This window comes from Conger conger, chromosome 6 (genome assembly GCF_963514075.1).
Source record: "Conger conger chromosome 6, fConCon1.1, whole genome shotgun sequence".
NCBI lineage: Eukaryota > Metazoa > Chordata > Actinopteri > Anguilliformes > Congridae > Conger > Conger conger.
In genome coordinates this window covers 32,285,643-32,304,373 of record NC_083765.1, presented here as the reverse complement: position 1 = coordinate 32,304,373, position 18,731 = coordinate 32,285,643, and the positions used below count along the sequence as shown (strand labels likewise).

At 46.9% G+C, this 18,731-nt stretch overlaps 1 protein-coding gene across 2 annotated transcripts in view; it reads left to right on the top strand.

Moving 5' to 3' along the window:
- Positions 1-18,731, top strand: part of LOC133130380 (phospholipid-transporting ATPase IA) — a 125,869-nt gene that overhangs the window by 88,107 nt on the left and 19,031 nt on the right. For both annotated transcript variants that reach the window (XM_061244940.1, XM_061244939.1), the window contains 5 exons: positions 1,659-1,831; positions 3,260-3,443; positions 6,580-6,690; positions 12,545-12,619; positions 15,286-15,408. In XM_061244940.1, the coding sequence (XP_061100924.1) occupies positions 1,659-1,831; positions 3,260-3,443; positions 6,580-6,690; positions 12,545-12,619; positions 15,286-15,408 (666 nt within the window). The remainder of the gene's footprint in view (positions 1-1,658; positions 1,832-3,259; positions 3,444-6,579; positions 6,691-12,544; positions 12,620-15,285; positions 15,409-18,731) is intronic.

Genomic DNA, 18,731 nt, shown 5'->3' with positions numbered 1-18,731 from the left:
ATCTGTTTCCAAAAGGCAGCTCCACAAACCTGCTAGTGATTCTGCGATTTCAGAAACTTAGGAGCTGTAATTATGTACTTTATATATAATCAACAGTTTGACCATTAATATAGCTAACCAAAACCAGAAGTACGAGCAAGGCCTCCATGTTGGCACTGAGACAGATTAGCATCAGGGGGAATGTAGGAGTTCGCACTGCAAATTAAAAAACAACATTGGATGACACTGGAAGTTTCCTTTTCAAACACGCTGACGGGAGACTTTTTTTAGTGATGGGTCAGAGGAATTAGTGTCATTTGCAAGCACCCCCCTCTGTAGACAAGTATATTTTTATACTTTTATTATATTACAAGGTTGTTATGCACTGGTCCATATCTTTGTATGCTCCCATGAGAGAATAACCATGGGAAAGCAGTTTGTTTGGATGTACAGAGATTTTTCTAAATAAACCTTGTCCTTGTGCAAAGTTGGACCATCCAAACAAATTCTTTTCCGTGGGTCAATTTAGGGAGATCTTGGGGTTTGATATGTGTTCAATGAAAACCATACATTGAGGTTTTTGTAAAGCAGCCCTTGCTTCCGTTTTGAAGATCCGACATAACTGCCAAATTTGCCTAAATAAATAAATACAGCGGAGGAGGAAGAAGCCTACTGGGCTGATTTTTTTCTATTTTTCATTTTTTTGTGGCAGAATGTTAACATCTTGATGTATTTAAATAGCAATGTGGTGTAAAATGTGATAGAAGGCCGAAACAGATGAACCCTCAGTCTCCATTGATTTATAGTACGATAAAAGTACATTTCTCTGGGTACTTAGCAAACGTCAGTTATGAGTTGGGTGATGGTTTGCACGCAGGTTAGAACGGTCACAACTTTGATCTTTGGCAAGATGAAGCTATCCAGGAGAAATGTAAACCTTGGAATCCACCATAAGTCAGGACTCATTTCGGGTTGCTTTTCTCAGAATAGCTGTGCGAGGATATCTTTGAAATGTCTTTTTACAAAACAGATGCCTTTTACAAAGCTCTTGCCAGAAAGCAGACAGGAACATATATATGATGGAGTGTAGCGCATTCCAAAGCTTCACAACCCTATGTGATAATCACGTAGCCTAGCCCCCACTGACTTGGAGAGCGCGAGTGTACACGTTTTCCCTTGACGAGTCAGCGGTGATTAAAATCTTCCAGGTTTAATCAAGACATGGAATGATTCCAGGTTTCCATTTCAGAACATTCAACCGGTGCTCCTGGAGGGAAAATGTCTGGTGAAAACCTGACTAATGGACTTCGATTGTGACATGGGATCATAGCACAGAGCTTTGTGACCAGATGAATTCTGCATCATTAATCAGATTGTTCTTGTTATTCATTGCTTCTTTTTTGTTGATGTATTGTTGTCAAAGGAACCATCAATGCAGATCGTAACGTTGTTCTACTGTACGTAATGAGGCATGGGAATATACTTGATCAATAATGTATTTCTACTGGTGTGTGTTGTTCCTTTAGGTTCATTTTTCATTTCTTTTCAGACCCGGTCTTTGAGTGCTCGGAGGAACTGAGAAACCGTCGTCATATTGACTGTGTTGATTTGTATTTGTCATAATTAGAGTCTGATAATGATGAAAAATATGACTGCCGTAACGACCCGTCTGTCTGCAGGGCACCCGGGAGACGCTGAGCCGGCACTGCGGCATGCTGGGAGACGCCCTGCACAAGGAGAACGACTTTGCGCTCATCATCGACGGGAAGACGCTCAAGTACGCCCTCACCTTCGGCGTGCGCCAGTACTTCCTGGACCTGGCCCTGTCCTGCAAGGCGGTCATCTGCTGCAGGTAACCATTCCAGATGAGAGCTGACCTGTTCAGAGCTGACCTGTTTGTGCGCCGCCTTTGTTCCCCAAAGCATTACGTACTGCAAGGTGCTGCCCGAGAATAGCTCAACTGAAGAAAGACAAGACGGAGGAGGTATTGGCAACGGTCCTCATGCCCAGTTAAGCTCCCACTTGTGGGGCGGCAGGTCTTCTGGCTTCACGGACCTCAGCAAAGCCTGCCGGATGAACGTGGAGGGCGTTAACGGGCTGGCTGTCAGCGGCCCGACTCTGAAGCAGTGAAGATAAAAGCCTCTGAAGCCACCCTGCTTTAAGAACGCGTTCATCACTTCGTGTCGCATGTTCGAGTGGCAGTGTGATACCAGGCTTAGGGTCCAGTGAGATAGCTGCAGGGAGAGGGGGCTGGACCCCTGGTGATAGCAAAGCACATTGGGTCTGATGTTAGAGGGAAAGGATCTGTCGGCCCTCCCATCCCGTGGAAACAAGGTTGTCACAGTGCCCCCTGAAGTGGGTGCTGATCTCACTGTTGAGCATAACTGGCCATCCCAGAATGCACCCCGCCGCCATCTTAATCACACACATTCCAATCAACTCCATCATGCCAGCTCAAATTCTGAGGCTGCTCTGGATTTAAATGAAACCACAATTAATTCAGCTCTCATAACAAACCTGTTTACATTGCACTGCTCTGGAATATGAGTTTACAGGACTGTTGGAGAGACCTGTTTGAGTCACAAATAGCTCAGAAACCTTGCTTATCGATCGTGCCAGACTGACATTTTGTGTTGCGTGCGTCAAGCACCCATGTGAAGCCTCTCCATTTTTGTATTGGTACGACGTGACTCTCATTCAGCTCGATAAAACGCAATTAAACAAATGCCGACATTTGAGTTCACTGGCATTTAAATGTTACAGCATGACAAATATGGTATGCAATCCAATTCGGGTTTAAAAAAAGGGGCATTAAACTCAATTCAACTCCAATTCAATTTTGTATGAGGGGATGAGGACAAAAGGTGCAGCATGAGGACAAATGAAGGTAAAAGGAGTCGACACAATTAAACCATCACCATTTCTTCCTAATCCCATTTAGCAAGAGACCTGGCTGGAATTAGGACATCGCTTGATTGTAGGCAGAAAACAACGCTTCCATTCTGCCCTGGAGAAGAACGCTCATGACCCCTTTGGGCATTTTGCTTTCTACTCTGTTATTCATCCCTGTACTGTGGATGCTCATTTTGGATTAGATAATGGAGGCAGCAGCCCCGCTAAGTTGTGTCCCCTCGCTGCAGCTGGAGCGAGTGTGTGAGCCGTACTGCTGCTTCTTCTTCTTCTTCTTCTTCGTCCTTCTAATTGTGTTGGCGGACTGAAGCTAGCTATGCCGCTGCGGTCACGGAGACGCGGAGCGTGACTGCTCTGCCTCCCCCACCAGGGTGTCCCCGCTGCAGAAGTCTGAGGTGGTGGAGATGGTGAAGAAGCAGGTGCGTGTGATCACTCTGGCCATCGGCGACGGCGCCAACGACGTGGGCATGATCCAGACCGCTCACGTGGGCGTGGGCATCTCGGGCAACGAGGGCCTCCAGGCCGCCAACTCCTCGGACTACTCCATCGCCCAGGTGAGCGGCCAGGGCTGGGAGGTGGGGAACGGGCTCTCCTCAGTGTTTTACACGGAGGCCCATGGGAGCTGAGTCTGCTGATGTTACAGTTTGAGTAATGTAGTGTATTGATCGTATTGACTTTAGCTGACCTCGGTCAAATACATCATTGTGTTGGATTCAAATACTTTTCAATACTTTACTGAGCTTGTCTGGTGTATTAAAGTGCAAACCCTGCCAAACCCTGCCTTGGCTCTGTTGCACCAGACAAGATCAAGAAAAGTATTTGAATCCAAAACAATTTACGTATTTGACCCAGGTCTGGTTGGCGGTGCTTACCATTGGTTTAATCACCTAGTTTGTCCATGTACTGGTGCAGGTTCTGTTGTATCAGGAACACACACTACACTAATGCTGTTTTCTTTAGTTTTTTAACTGCTTTAGATTCAAAAACATCTGTCAAGTCCCAATAATACAATTTATGGCAATTTAATGTGTTTCTTTGTGGAAGATATGGAATATTTTTACAGACGCTCTGGATGTCACAGCCTATCAGCAGCTCTGTGAAATGTTGTATAACACTGGGGCTGATGAAGGCACCCAAGGTATGCAGGGTCACTGAGGTCACGTGGCTTGACGTGCAAAGGTGTGCTGTGCTCTGTTACAATGAAGACTTCACGTCCTGATTGTAACAGACAAAGGGAAGCACAAACCAGTTTGAGCCTCATTTGGCTAAGTGCACTGTGACTCAATTTAGTTGAATTGGCTCCTTACTTTTTTGTATGCACCCATTTCTTCAGGTAACATAGCCTGACAAACGCGTGTAGGACTGAAATGTTGGTTGGTTTTTTTATGAAATTACAGAGCACATAGAGTGTGTCATCTTCTCATTTTTGAAATTGTAAAAGGGAAGAATAAACCAGTGTCTTTCATATTTGTGCATTGCTCTTTCCCTTGCATGTTGCGTGCTATCCTGCCCCAACATTAACCACATTGTCACTATCAATAACCAACGACACTCACATGTATCCATAGAGATGTTTTGTTTCGTGGCGGCCTTCTGATAGCACCGCGCGTTTCACTTGTGTTTGTGTCCAAACCCTTTGGCGGTACGGCAGCGGTGCTAAACTTTGAACCATGGGTGACACAACAAAAGAAGACTTTCACAGCGTGCTGGTTTCGGGTAACTGCAATGGAGAAGCTGTCATTAGCAGTCTGCAGGAGCATTTAAGAGGCAGCACGCTCTCGTGAAAACCGACCCTATCACGGAACCTGCTTCCGTACCCCATTGACTCCCAAAGAATTCCAGCTATCCGGTTGCACCTGGCAGGGTTTATCAAATGATTTGCTACACGTGTATTGTTTTGGATGGGGCGTCTCTGTGACACCACGCGCCCTCGTGAATGCACATTCTCTTTTTGCTAAACTGTAAACTATGTCCTCTGGATGAACCCTGTAATGAATCTGTAAGCCCCCGATCCCTCCATCTTCCCTCCCCTGCTCACCACACACCGCCGTCCATCTTGTTTCTCCGAGCTGGCATTGTTTGTGGTTAGAATGGTGTGTTTCTCCATAGACCGTTGCCTCGCAACTTTTTGGTGGGGTCTTTGTTCATCAACGTTGTGTCTGTAACGATGCTGTGTCTGTAGTGAACTGATTTATATGATCCCCACAAGACCCTGTGACAAGCTGTACAGAAGTGGCTCCAGACTACTTTAAGTGTCAATTTACTGTTAGTGATGCAAATTATGAGCAATGAGTAATGCCTCAGAATGCAAAATCACTGAATTATGATGCTTTGGCATCATTATAATCAATTTATATGTAGTCTGTTTCCAATGTTTCTTCTGGAGAGCTCTGCCTGTTCATAGTGGATTATTTTGCTGCATATCTGGGGCCCAGTGTATTTGATCCCACATATCCCACCTGTGATAAGAGACCAGCCCCCCGCCCCCCCCTCCGAAGTGATAAATTCCTCAATCACTCCACCATCGCTCAACCTCTCTGACAGATTTATATATTGGGAGTGTGTTACATGTTGTGATGGTTCACCGAAAGACGGGCTTTAGGCCAAGATGGATGTATTTAGAGAAGAAGCAGTGGCTGTCTGGCTCACTGTCTGGGGAATTATCCAGAATTGATGGATTGCACAGCAATGGGGCAGAGCTATAAAATTGGACTAGACATACTATATTCATGACTAAAGGAAGAATGGGGGAGGCATACTTGCCTACAGGCTCCTTTACATCATTGAATGTTTCTAACTTCTTTATCCAAACTTGTTTTTTGCAGCTGAATATTGGATCGAAAGACATGTATCCAAGTGTACAGCTGTCGACCTCTGTTAGTCCTTAACTTTGACTTGAAATTATAATGCAAGTCTTATCGTTTCTTTCTCCCACAACTTTTCAAGTTAAAATTGGTCATTGCTGAACCCACCAAACTTGTTGAGGAGAAAAAGGCTTCAACTATTGCATTGAATTGTGGGTCAAACTTCAGGGCGAATGTTGATTGAGTCCAGACTTCTGTCTCATAACCTACAACTTATCCTCTGCTGTGCCGGATGTCCAAAGAAACCACAACCATGGAAAGAGTTTGTAGTCACATTTATCAGCTCACTCTGTTAAGGATCTTAGTTTGATGTATTCAGGGGTCTCAGTGTTCAAATACGTATTGGCTTCATATAGAAGGTTTGATCATTGACATAATCTTGGGATCTATAGCTTATCCTAATGACATGAAATGAAAAACCCTTGCCTTCAATTGGAGATACTCAGGGGGACTAATTTAAGTTTGTGGCGCTTTGACAGTACTTGGGTCTTCGCTCCATTCAAGTTGATGCTGCGTTAAGTGTCCCAGAGGGAGTGACACCACCGCTCTGTGCCCTTTTCAAAACCACATGAACGCCTGGAAATGCAATCAAAGTGCGATGAAATATTCCAAGAATGTCTTCATTAAGAGCCGTGCCCTCCTCCCCCACAGAGTCGGCCTTTGAAGCAATGGCGGTGATAAGGTTGCCCTATTTTTGATCAGACGCCCCTCTTGCAGTTAACACAGGCGTTCGCTGATTGGGGTCCCTGGTGATGTATGCTGTGGTGCAGCACACTGTTATCCTGTAGGACTGTTTCTCATGAATTTCTACCCTTACTTCCCCCAGTTCAAGTACCTGAAGAATCTACTGCTGGTTCACGGAGCCTGGAACTACAACCGTGTCGCCAAATGCATCCTCTACTGCTTCTACAAGAACATAGTCCTATACATCATTGAGGTAGGCCATGCTGCACTGTCTGTCTGTCTGTCTGTCTGTACTCTGGCTTTTTGTTGGCCCATGGGTTCATCAACTCTGCCCTTGATAGGCTGTGATAAAGAGCAGGCCTTGCATCCATGTGTCATTTTCAGGGCTAGAAGATCTCTTGACTAGTCAACAGCAGGTTATCAGATTTTGATAGCGACATTGTGGCAGGGTGAGTTGAAGCTTTGATCAGCCCCCACCAGCCCCCTTTTCCCGCCCACCACTGTTTCTGGAGCTTTGTCCTTTGCTAAAGAGGAACTGGATGCTAAAGAGAAGGCTTCAGCAGTTCCGGGTTCATTGTTTTTGGAGCAGCTGGGAGCCCCCATTTAGTCCCCGGAGCAAAGTATCAGGAGCGATCGCTCTCTCACGTGGACCGCTGGAGGGAGTAATGAGCACCCAGGGTTCCCAGCGTCATGGCCGGGTCAGCTTCAGCTGCGGCGGTCCTGGTCACCGCTGGACTGTGACCGCAAACAGATGGGAGGCCCAGCTGCCTCGTATGCACGCGTTCACGGTAGACTGCATCTCAGAGCTCATTTAAAAGTCACTTAGCATGGTATAAATAAATCCAGGCTAGCAGTACAGTTGTTTGAACATACCAGGTCTTTAAATACCAACTTTAGCAATGTTATTGACTGGGTATGGACGTGGCACTTCTAACAACGCTCTTCCAGCAGTTCCATTTTAGTTACCTTTTGCCTTTCTCAAACAATCTTGAATTCCAAGCTCCTTTGAAATGTATCTGACTGGTAGTTGTTCAAATGCTTTAAGGTATGGTGCTATAGATAATGGCACTGCTGTGTATGAGATTGACCTTCCTCTGTACTCTTGGTTGTAAAATGCTAGATTTGGGAAAACACTTTTGGGCAGACCAACTGGCCAGTTATATGCTTTTTCATTGCAGCCAGTGAAAGATTCATGCCGGTTAATAAAAGCTGATGTGGGAATATCTCCCTGATATTTAACATGTCTTTCCTACCCTCAGCTACAATCAGTGACCATGAAAACAACCTTTTTTTTGAGAAAAGACATGTATCTGGTGATGGTGAAATATTACCCCCAGTACCCCAGACGGAGGGTAAGAGCGTGAGGAAGGAGCCGAATGAACCTCTGCCCCCCCCGCATTCTTTCAGGATAAAGGCTCAATGTTATCTCTCCTCCGCTGGGCGCGATACGGCCCCGCAGTCCATGTACACGCTCGGGGCCCTCCGGAGAGACATCGCCGCCCCAGTGCACACTGGGAGACCGGCTCCTGGCTCCGGGTGGACACATGCAGGCTTCCGAGGCGGAAAGCACGGCCAGATGTCATGAGAATGTCACTGCCGGCAAATGGGGACGGGGTTTAGGGGATGGGGTTTCGGATCATAAATTGGCTCAGCCCAATGGGAAACATAACCTCCTTTCAGATTCTCTCTCGCTCTCTCTCTCTGTTTTTCTTTCTTCCTCTTGCCCTCTGTCTTTCTCTTCCTTTCTCTTCTCCTTTCTTTCTTCTTTCTGTGTTACTTCACTTTATTTTCTTTCCTCGTTCAGTTTTATGTTCTGTAGTAAATCAGTGGAGAGCCTGAAATTCCACCATGTCCTTTTCTGGTAGGACCCCAGACTAAAAAGCTCTGCTCCCAGCTAACCCCTTTAATGGAGCTGAGCCCTGCTGTGTCTACAAGCAGCAGAGGATGCCATTGTTCATGGGGAGGGTAGTATTCTTGTTGCTAATTAGCCTACACAAATGCCTTGATTTCCTCAAACATGGCTGTTTACACACATTTCAAATGAACGCTCTGATTTTGATTAGCCACTGAGGACTTTAATAAAATGAGCATTCTGAATATGGTAATATTCTGAATATACAGTAATCCAAAAAAATAGAATGTGAGAAGCATGTGCAATACAGTTATACTGTCGGCGAGCTGTATGTGTGTGTGTGTGTGTGTGCGTGTGCGTGTGTAAGAGAGGCCGCGAGCGTGTTTGTGTGTACGTCTGCATGCGGTTGCAATAAAAAATAACGTGAGAAACAGAAATACAGTAAAATGCAGTTATACTGTGGACAAGCCTGTGTATGAATGTGTACATGTGTGTATGTGTGTGCACGAGTGCTTGCTCAGCTCTGTAATCTGTTCACAGTACTGACCTCCCCATTGATGGTCATGGGTATTGCAGTTTTGCGCCTGTAGCTAATACAGTAGGCAGTTGTGGTACGGCTCTCTCTTCTAGCCCTGCCTTTTTCCCATGGTTTGTAGTAAAAGCCTTTTCACTGTGAGAAGAGGGTGAACAGTATAGGCCTTCAGGCTTCACTGAAAGAAGTTCTACAGTACGCTTTCAAAACTGGAACCACTTGAGACAGTTGGAACCAACAGGACTGCTGTTGTTGCCTTTCTGTATAACTTGGCTTCGGACTGCAGCTGCCTAGGTTTCCCTATTTTCTTCCTTCTCTTTTTTCTGTGATTTTGAAGTGTTTGTCGAAATTTCCTCTGTATTAGCTGTTCAGGGTCCAGTTAATTTGCAGTGAACGCATGTCCAGCCTCGAACACAGTGAACGGTATGTTACCGGGAATCACAGGCGGTGTTTGTTTATTGTTGCAAGCCGAACTTTCCCAGAATGCACTGCACATCCAAACTGCTTGAGCCCAGCTGAAATAAGACATTTTTATGTAACCACCTCATTATAGCATTTATGCTATGCCTTACTAAGTGTTTGCCTTTGGAGGAGCCAAGTGACTATGCTCTTTCGATCAATCATAGGTATTAGGGTGAAGTTTCTTTCACACTTTTGCATTGGGTCATGTAGTCCAATGTGAAAGCTTGCAGACATGATATCAAACACAATACAGACTGCTGACCGAGCTCTGTGTGTCAGCCATTGCCTGAAGCAGTGGCAGATTGCCACAGTGGCTGTAATTGCTACAAAGGCTTGCTTTAATACTGTATGTTTCTTTCCTCTCCATATGGTCAATTTACATTTATTTCTAAGCGGGAGTACTGTACAATGTGGAAATAATTATATCCAGGTAGATCTTGACTGTGTAAAGGGGCTCATTCTTTATCATGAAGCAGTACCGCAAGATAATTATTGGCTGAGGGCTATGTTTCGGAAGTTTGGAAAGTATCTTTTTTTTTTGTTTCTTTATTCAGGAAGCTTGCATATTTTTGCATACAATTGTATCTTCCGTCAGGGGAATCGCCATAGTGATGAATTTAACTTAATCAGTCAGGAGGGCCTATTGGTGTGGGGGTTTAGGGTGGGGGGTAAGGGGGGGGTCAGGGTTGGGGGGGTTGGTTCTGGCTTAAGGCTTGACTGACAACTTGTCAGCTGTCCCAGCCACATTTGGGTGATTGACAAGTGGCATTTATGGGCTAATTACAAGAGGTCCATTCAGTGCTTCCTGAAAGCACAGAGAGACGCAGAGAAAAGAAGCCATAAAGGGCCCCAGCAGCCGACTGCTGCTGAACTCTGAAAAGGAGGCGAGGGTCTCCATCATCATTGTGACACGTCTTCCCCTCCTTCCCTACAGTCTCTCTCTCTCACACGCACACGCACACACACTTGCACTGAAACACACTCACACTCGCACCCACACATTCACTGACACACACATTCACAACATATTCACATACACATTTTCCATATTTGCTGGCCTGTCTGGTACCCCCTTCCCCTCTTTCACTCTGTTTCTGGTAGAGGAATTAGGGTTCCATTAGCATTTTGGTGGTCACAAAAGGACTGCGTGTAACAAGGCTGTTGGTTTGTGGCTCCATCGTTCAGGCGTGGGACAGCACAGAGGTCACTGATAAATATGCAGATGCTAGAGATGTTGCTCTCTCACTTTCTCTCTCTCTCACTCTCTCTCACTCTCTCTATCTCTCTCTCCCTCCCGTGCTCTCTCTCTGTCTCTGTCTGTCGCTCTCGCTCTCTCACACTCTCTCTTCTCTCCCTCTCTCTTTCAGTCTCTCTGTCATGTCTCTCCCCCGCACAGCATAGCTCCCAGTCCCTGTTGTTCTCACACACACACACACACACACACACACACACACACACACACACACACACACACACACACACACCTATGTTTCGGTGCAGGGCAGCGTGGGAGAGGGAGAAAGAGCCACATTTGCTTTCTCTCCGTCCTGTCCGCCATCCACCACCAACCCCCGCCCCCGCCCCCGCCCCACCCTACCCCGGCCTTTCAGATTGTGCAGCAAGCAAGGAGGCCTGCCCCGCCCCCCCGCTCCAGCAGAGGGGCCCCAAACAGGACGTGCGGCCCCCAGCCCACTGTCCGTCGACACGCCGATGCATCTGCTCGCCCTACATGCCCCAGACTGCACAGGCGCTCCGCACGGCACCCATGCAATCGATTTGTTGATAAGTTACGGAATTAGCTGCGGAGGGATTAACACTTCTGCCCACCTGCTCCTTCAAAAGTCAAATAAATACAATAAAAAAACACTGCAAATGCTGGTAGTAATGTCACTGTAAACGTTTTAGTCGTCATTTTGTTGTTGTAGTTTAATTTATTTTAAAAAATTTCCAATATAATTAAACAAATTAAACAATTCCCATTTTTCCCTGGCTATATTCAGGTAACACATCTTTTTTCCTCTTTGGAAGGTGAATGATGTGTTGTGTATGGAAAAACTGAATGTGATGAACGCCAGAACCCTGAAGGTCAGAGAGGAGCACATCTGACTCGCAGAGAAGGGAAGGGAGGGGCGGCGGACATTTGTTTTGGGAACATTTTCACGCATTTGCTCACACGATTAAAAGTGAAGGGCTGGCTGTATGGGCGTGAGGCGCAGGGGCCAGCCTGGGGTTGGGCTTTGTGAACCCCAGAATTTGTAATGATTCACACTTTCATAATGAAGTGCAATGAAGCGAGGAAGAGTTCACCCAACAGGGCCACAAAACAGCTCACTGCAGTCTGTTCAACACCACTGCCAATCTCACATCAGCATAGTACACAGAGAGTCCAACACCACCCTATTTCACATTAACACAGTACAGAGAGAGTCCACCACCACCCTATTTCACATTAATACAGTACAGAGAGAGTCAAACACCACTGCCCTTTTTCACATTAACACAGTACAGAGAGAGTCAAGCTTCCTGATGAAATTGAGTTTACATTTAAAAACTGAAACCAGTTCAGCACTGTGCAGACAGGAAGCGCTTTGCCCATGCCGGTCCTGGAGAATGATTTTGGCAGTTAAAGGGTGTGCAGCCTGAACGCAGGCTTCTCGAGCGTTAGCACAGCATCTGGTTTTCAGCTCATAATTTCATTATCAAGATGGTGTTTCAAGATGGGGGCGTAAGCAGACTCTGCCTTATATTAGCAATCAAGCTTTCAAGCCTGCTCTTTGCATCTGAGCAGAGTTTAACCCAGACAAGTCAGGCTAATCAAGATAGCGGCTGATAAGACCCATATCCTAACACGTGTTTGAAATGCATATTATTTTTCTTCCCTTTCATTGCAAGGGATCGTAGATGTGTATTACCTCATAACTCCTAGCAGGGATTTCAGTGATCATGAGAGGGCCAGGGATAAAACAGTGTGTTTGATAAATGTATGGATGGCTGTAATCCCTGCCTAAATCCGAGGGAAATTTACCCTGTCAGTGGCGGCTTTGCTGGGGACGGAGCCGCGATGAGCACAGTCTGTCTCACTGTCGGCCTCCTTGATCTTTAAAAAAAAAAAATTCTTCTTTTTAACTCTTTCTAGTCAAGTTCGGTCACTCGAATGTCATTTGAAACTACCTTAACTGAAATTGAATATGCTTGAAAATATACACCCATCGTTCTTCCTCTGGACTCACCAAACTTTCCTCCCTCCTTCTCTCCTTTCAGATCTGGTTCGCCTTCGTTAACGGGTTCTCCGGCCAAATCCTGTTCGAGCGCTGGTGCATCGGCTTGTACAACGTGGTGAGTGTCCGTTATCTGTGATTGGTCCTCCTCCTTGTCTGATTGTGAACGCGCTTCAGATGTCCTGCCCAGCTGAAACCGGCTGTATTGCAATAACCCACAAAGTCAATGCCCCTTATTGCAAAGCGGCGACCATCCTTAACAATTAGTCAAAATCTTACCCGCTCAAGGCTGAAAAATATTTAGAAATGGAAAGAAAAAGGCTTTCATTACCAGTGACATCTGTGAGGGTTGTTTGAAGCTGTTGGCTGCATGTAACTACTGTGTACCTCTGATAAGTCTCCTGAACCAAAGTTGGCCTTTGGCAGGTTATCTGTGATGGCTATGCTTTTCTGCTGTGCTTCCATACCAGAATTGCTTAGGACCTGTAATCTGGGGGTGGGTACTTACTGTACCTGTACATCTTTTAGGCTAGTGAGTAGTCTCAAAGTGAGTTGGGCGGCCTGTAGTGTAGTGGTTATGGTACATGACTGAGACCCGCAAGGTCAGTGGTTCGATCCCCGGTGTAGCCACAATAAGATCTGCACAGCCGTTGGGCCCTTGAGCAGGGCCTTTAACCCTGCATTGCTCCAGGGGAGGATTGTCTCCTGCTTAGTCTAATCAACTGTGTGTCACTCTGGATAAGAGCATCTGCCAAATGCCATTAATGTAATGTAATGTAATATAGTCTCCTACTGTGATAGGACAGAACTCATTAAGTGACAGGATAGAAAATGCCCTTAGAGGGGCAGTGCTACTGAAGTGAAACATCATGAGACGGGTAGAGCGCAATACAAATACAACCACAAAAAAAAAAAACATTTTAACCCAGCTAAAACCACCCGTTGATGCGGGACACAGTTTAAAGGCAACTATGCATACTATTTCAGCGACAGTTATTATCTGTAGATTGTTATCTAATGGGCCATTTTGTGCAAAGCCTTATCTTAATTGGAGCCTATTAGCCGCTCACCCTCAGCTCCCATTTGGCTGTAAACTGTTGGGTTGAGGTGTAATTCTTTATGGGTTTTAATAAAAAGGAAACTTCTGTAGGAATTTCTCTGGTGCAGCGAGTCCAGTCTTCCCTGACTGTGAGAGTAGATCTCTCTTCCTACCTCAGGGGGCCCCACAGGACTGCACCCTTAAGCACACCAGCCAAAACCAGCTTTGGCTAGTTCAGATGGCAGTGTAAGTGTAAACGTTTCCCATACTCCCCTTGTTCAAGTCCTAAAACCTGTTCACGCATGGATTTAATGGAAAAGACATGGAAGCTGTAAAATAGCACTGGTTTATGCTTCATTTTTTCACAGCAAGCAGAATAATTTATTTCTTTGTGACTTGTTTACTGCAATGTCAGTTTGCTGATATCACGAACAGATTTAGCTAACAAATGGCTTTTACATTAGGCCCATTACCACTGGTGACTGGCTTGACCTGGTTTGTTGCCAAGAGCAGTTTGTGAGTGTGTAAATTCACACAGAGAATATTCTGGAAGTAATGCATCTCCCTAGCTTTTACCCCCATCTACTCTGCTTTTAAGTACCCTAATTATACAGGAATGTAGCTGCAATTTACCATTATTGTTGCAGCAGTCCTTGAAAATAATCCACTTCGCTCTAAAAGGTAATTGAAAATTAGTGGAAAAGTATAAATCAGATTTTAGGTCATTGCATGCATATCTGAACATATTAAAGTGGGAGAACATCCAGTCAAAGTAGCGTTGCAGAGGATGGATAATGGCTTTGGGTGAGTTCCCTGCAGCTCCGACAGGATTACCTTAAAGTGTTCCTGAGTTTAGGGCAGGCCAGTTGTTTCCTTGCAGCAGCCACTGAAGTGGTATGAGGGGTCTGCTTTGACTCATTTGTGCGTACGTCAGTGCCGCGTTTTTTCGTTGCCCGCTAGCTCCATTAGCAGAAGCCTGCAGTCTTGTTTCCACTCACCTTGATGGCTATCTGGAGACAGGGGCTTTGGAATCCAGTCTAAACGGCCACTAATTAGCGGAATGTGGCTTCTCATGCAAACCCGCACCGCTCCTGGCCTGGCACAGGGCTCTGAATTAAGCAGTGAGGTTTCGGTGTGATGGCGGCACGGATGGTGCAGTGGGTAGCACTGCCGCCTCACAGCAAGGAGGTCCTGGGTTTGAATTCCCGTCGGCCAGGGCCTCTCTGTGTGGAGTTTGCATGTTCTCCCCGTGTCTGCGTGGGTTTTCTCCGGGTACTCCGGTTTCCTCCCACAGTCCAAAGACATGCAGGTTAAGCTGATTGGAGAGTCTAAATTGCCCATAGGTATGAGTGTGTGAGTGAATGGTGTGCGTGCCCTGCGATGGACTGGCGACCTGTCCAGGGTGTATTCCTGCCTTTCGCCCAATGTATGCTGGGATAGGCTCCAGCCCCCCCGCGACCCTGTTCCGGATAAGCGGGTTCAGATAATGGATGGATGGATGGATGGATGGTTTCGGTGTGATGGCGTCGGGCTGTGTGGAACAAGTCGATGCTGTTTTGATGTGTTTGGTTGTGTACTTACTTGGAGGAATGATGGTGTGGTTTCTATATGTGTGTGGGGCAGGTGATTCCGTTTCAGAGCGTGTTTGCGTGCGTGCGTGTGTGTGTGTGTGTGTGCTTGCGTGCGTGCGTGCGTGTGTGCGTACATGTCGTAACATTCGTAATGTTTCCCTGCGAATGGTGCAGATCTTCACAGCCCTACCTCCGCTGACCCTGGGGATATTCGAGCGCTGTTGCAGGAAAGAGAACATGCTGAAGTACCCAGAGCTCTACAAGACTTCCCAGAATGCCATGGGCTTCAACACCAAGGTAACCGCTGTGCACAACAGCTCCACCGCCAATGACACGGGTCTCTTTACTTTTCATTACAATAGAGTAACTTGAGTTTACAAACAGCCATACCACCCTTCACCCTTCTTATGTCAAACTGCTAAAGCTATGCACAGTTCAGAGACCTCCTGGAAGAAGCCAGCACTGGGCACACTATCCTCTGTAACAAATGGATATCTAATAGCCTTGCACTGTGATGGGGACACTGTGCTGTATAAGGTGTTGTACTTTCAATGAGACGTCATGCTGAGGTCCTGACTCCTTGTGGTCATTAAGGAACCTGTGAAACTTTTTACAAGAGTAGGGCCATTAACCTCTGTGTCCCTGTCAAATTCCAATGAAACTGTCCTTCTACATCTGGCCACCTAATCATCCCCTGCATTTCATTGGCTACACCAGCAGTTCTCTTTCCCCTCACCCCCACCACCCACTCATCTCATTAAAACGGTTAATGTTTGAAACCATTAGCCAACATCAACTACCGGCTGCAATCCAGCAGCTGTTTAGCACATTAGTTCATGAAAGTTCGTCTAAATTGGGATGTCATCTCGTATTTATATCAGAAAAATTCTAAACTTATAAATATGTAAGTAACGATATGGAAAAATAGACGTCCCTGGAGCCCAGTTTGGGAGCCCCATTTCCTCCCGTTCCCTGATTTCCCGGGTCATTAGTGCAAAAGAGAATTTAGTTCTCTGTTGATTAAGTAACTGATTGATTAATTACTTGATTAATTAAAGTTTAAATAAATGAAAAATAAGTAATATAGCATCTTTGTGCATCTAAGGACACTTATAGCTGAGCCCAGAAGCAGTCTAATCACAGTGTGAACCAATACCCCTGAGGTCCTGTCACTAGCCTGAACCTCCCCAGTGCCAGTCAAAATGCCAGTCAAAATGCCGTCCCCTGTCCCCCCCCCCCCCACTGTTAATAATAATAAAGCCGTCTCCCCATGGCCGAGTCCCCCCCCCCCCCCCCCCCCCGGTTCCCCCAGTGGCCCTCCGCCATTGCAGCCGGGTCAGCACTGCGTGGAAATGGATTACGCGCCCCCATTGAGAGGGAGGTCAGGGGCTTTCCCCCATCCGTAGAGTTGGGTTAAACCAGCGAGACCTGTCGATTGGCTGTACAGGACTGGTGCCTGTGTGCCCCACACAGCAGGGGAGCTCATTGACCCAGCTGCCCCCTGTCTTAAGGCTAGCACTGACCCTCTGTTCACTCGTCTCGGTGTTGGGTTACTGTCTGGAGAGTCTGGGCTGGGATCTTGGCAGCGCACAGGCATTTGCAAAGGTGAAAAAAGTCCCCTTCACCTCAGGAGTTTACGTTGCCAAGCAAGATTTTTCAGCCAAATTTTGAAACAATAGTTGAGATAATATGATATGAGCGCCAATGGGACTAATGATTTAAAGCGGGGTCTGTCTGTCTGTCTGTCTGTCTGTGTGAGTGTGAGTGTGAGTGTGAGTGTGAGTGTGAGTGTGAGTGTGAGTGAGTGTGTCTGTGTGTCTGTGTCTGTGTGTGTGTGTGTCTCTCTATGCATGTGTACATGCATGCATGTCTGTGTGTGTGTGCGCTTGTGTGTCTTAATGGCGGGAAATACAGCCAAAATATTGTGTTAACACCTTTCAGGGATTTCCCTCACACCTTCTGTGCCCCTGAGTGTCATGGAGAGATATCTCAGTCTCAGTGTGGCAGTGGTTTGTGTGTGTGTGTGTGTGTGTGTGTGAGTATGTTAGTGTGTGTGTGAGCATGTGAGTGTGTGTGTGAGCATGTGAGTGTGTGTGTGAGTGTGTGCGTGAGTGTGTGCGTGAGTGTGTGCGTGAGTGTGTGCGTGAGTGTGTGCGTGAGTGTGTGCGTGTGTGCGTGAGTGCGTGAGTGCGTGAGTGCGTGAGTGCGTGAGTGCGTGAGTGCGTGAGTGCGTGAGTGCGTGAGTGCGTGCGTGAGTGCGTGAGTGCGTGAGTGCGTGAGTGCGTGAGTGCGTGCGTTGCCTCCTGTGCCTCTGAGTGTCATGGAGGGATATCCCAGTCTCTGTGGCTGTGGCCTGCTGTCTGTGTGAATGACGGCGTTTGGCACTGAGGGGTGGGTGGGGGAGGGGAAATCCCCTATCACTTTGAATTACACATAACTGACTCTGAAATAAATCACCCTAACGAAAGCGCCACCGGTCGGGGTGGCCCAAACCGCCGCCATTACCGCGCCCTGTATGGTCTGCCTGGCTGCGTCGCGTTTTGTGCCGGGCGGCAGTTGGAGGGGGAGGGGGGAAAAAGGGGGGGTAGAGGGGGAATATTTGGCCAATGTAAAGTACATCCCTTCATGCTTTTTTAAGCAATTAGCCGGCCACAAAGCGCACGTCTTTAGCCCTGCCGCGACAGAGGGCATCGCCGCGGAGACACGAATCAGCGCTGTGACAAATGATTGTGAACATTTATTGATTTCATTAGCATTCATTACATGGGAGAGGGGGGAGCATCAATGGGGCTCTGTCACAGGCTAGCTGGTGGCTGAGAGAGTGCATGTCAAAAAGACGCCGTCATTGGAGGCTAGCTGTTGTCTGCGTGGGGAGGGGTTGCTGTTTTCTGACATGCTGTATGGAGGAAGGAGGGAGGGTGGAGGGGATTTCGGGGAAAGGGGGTGTTAGACCAGAGGGTCCGGCTTTCACTGCATGTGGGAGAGGCTAATTGGGTTAAACGTGAAATTGTACTAATCGCCATTGCACATTGGCAGTGGGGGGGGCGGGGGAATGGAGCAGGGGAGGGCTTCATGCCTCCTACAGGGCCGAGGCAGCGGGGGAGGGGTTGTTTTGGTAAGACAGCGCAGGGGGCAAGAAGGTCGAGCCAAGAGGTCAAGGCGTTCTCTAAACAGCCTGATTTTTTTCGGGGGGGGTGGGGGTGGGATAGAGTGTAGGACAGAGTCGTCTAACACTGCTCTTCCCTCCCCCAACCCCCCACCTGTGGTCTGGCCAGACTCGCCTAAGTGAGGGTGACCACACAGAAACACAAGTCCCGCCCCAAAAACCGGACCAAGTTGCATTCCGACACAACAGACGTTCTCCCCAAAGCTGAAGTCCTACAAACACTCCCTGTGGATGCAACCTGTGCTTCAACTGCACAATAAGTCACAATCAATATCCTGCTACATGTAGCTGCATTATAGTGTGTGCTGTAGCTTACTTTACAGTTGATTTACTGTTCTTTATTATTTGTCCAGGATAATATCTCTTTGTTACTGAATGTTGTGATTCCACTCTACGGGTGTGTTTTTGGAGCGTGAAATTCAATTAGATACAGGTTTGTCTGCTTTTACTTAAA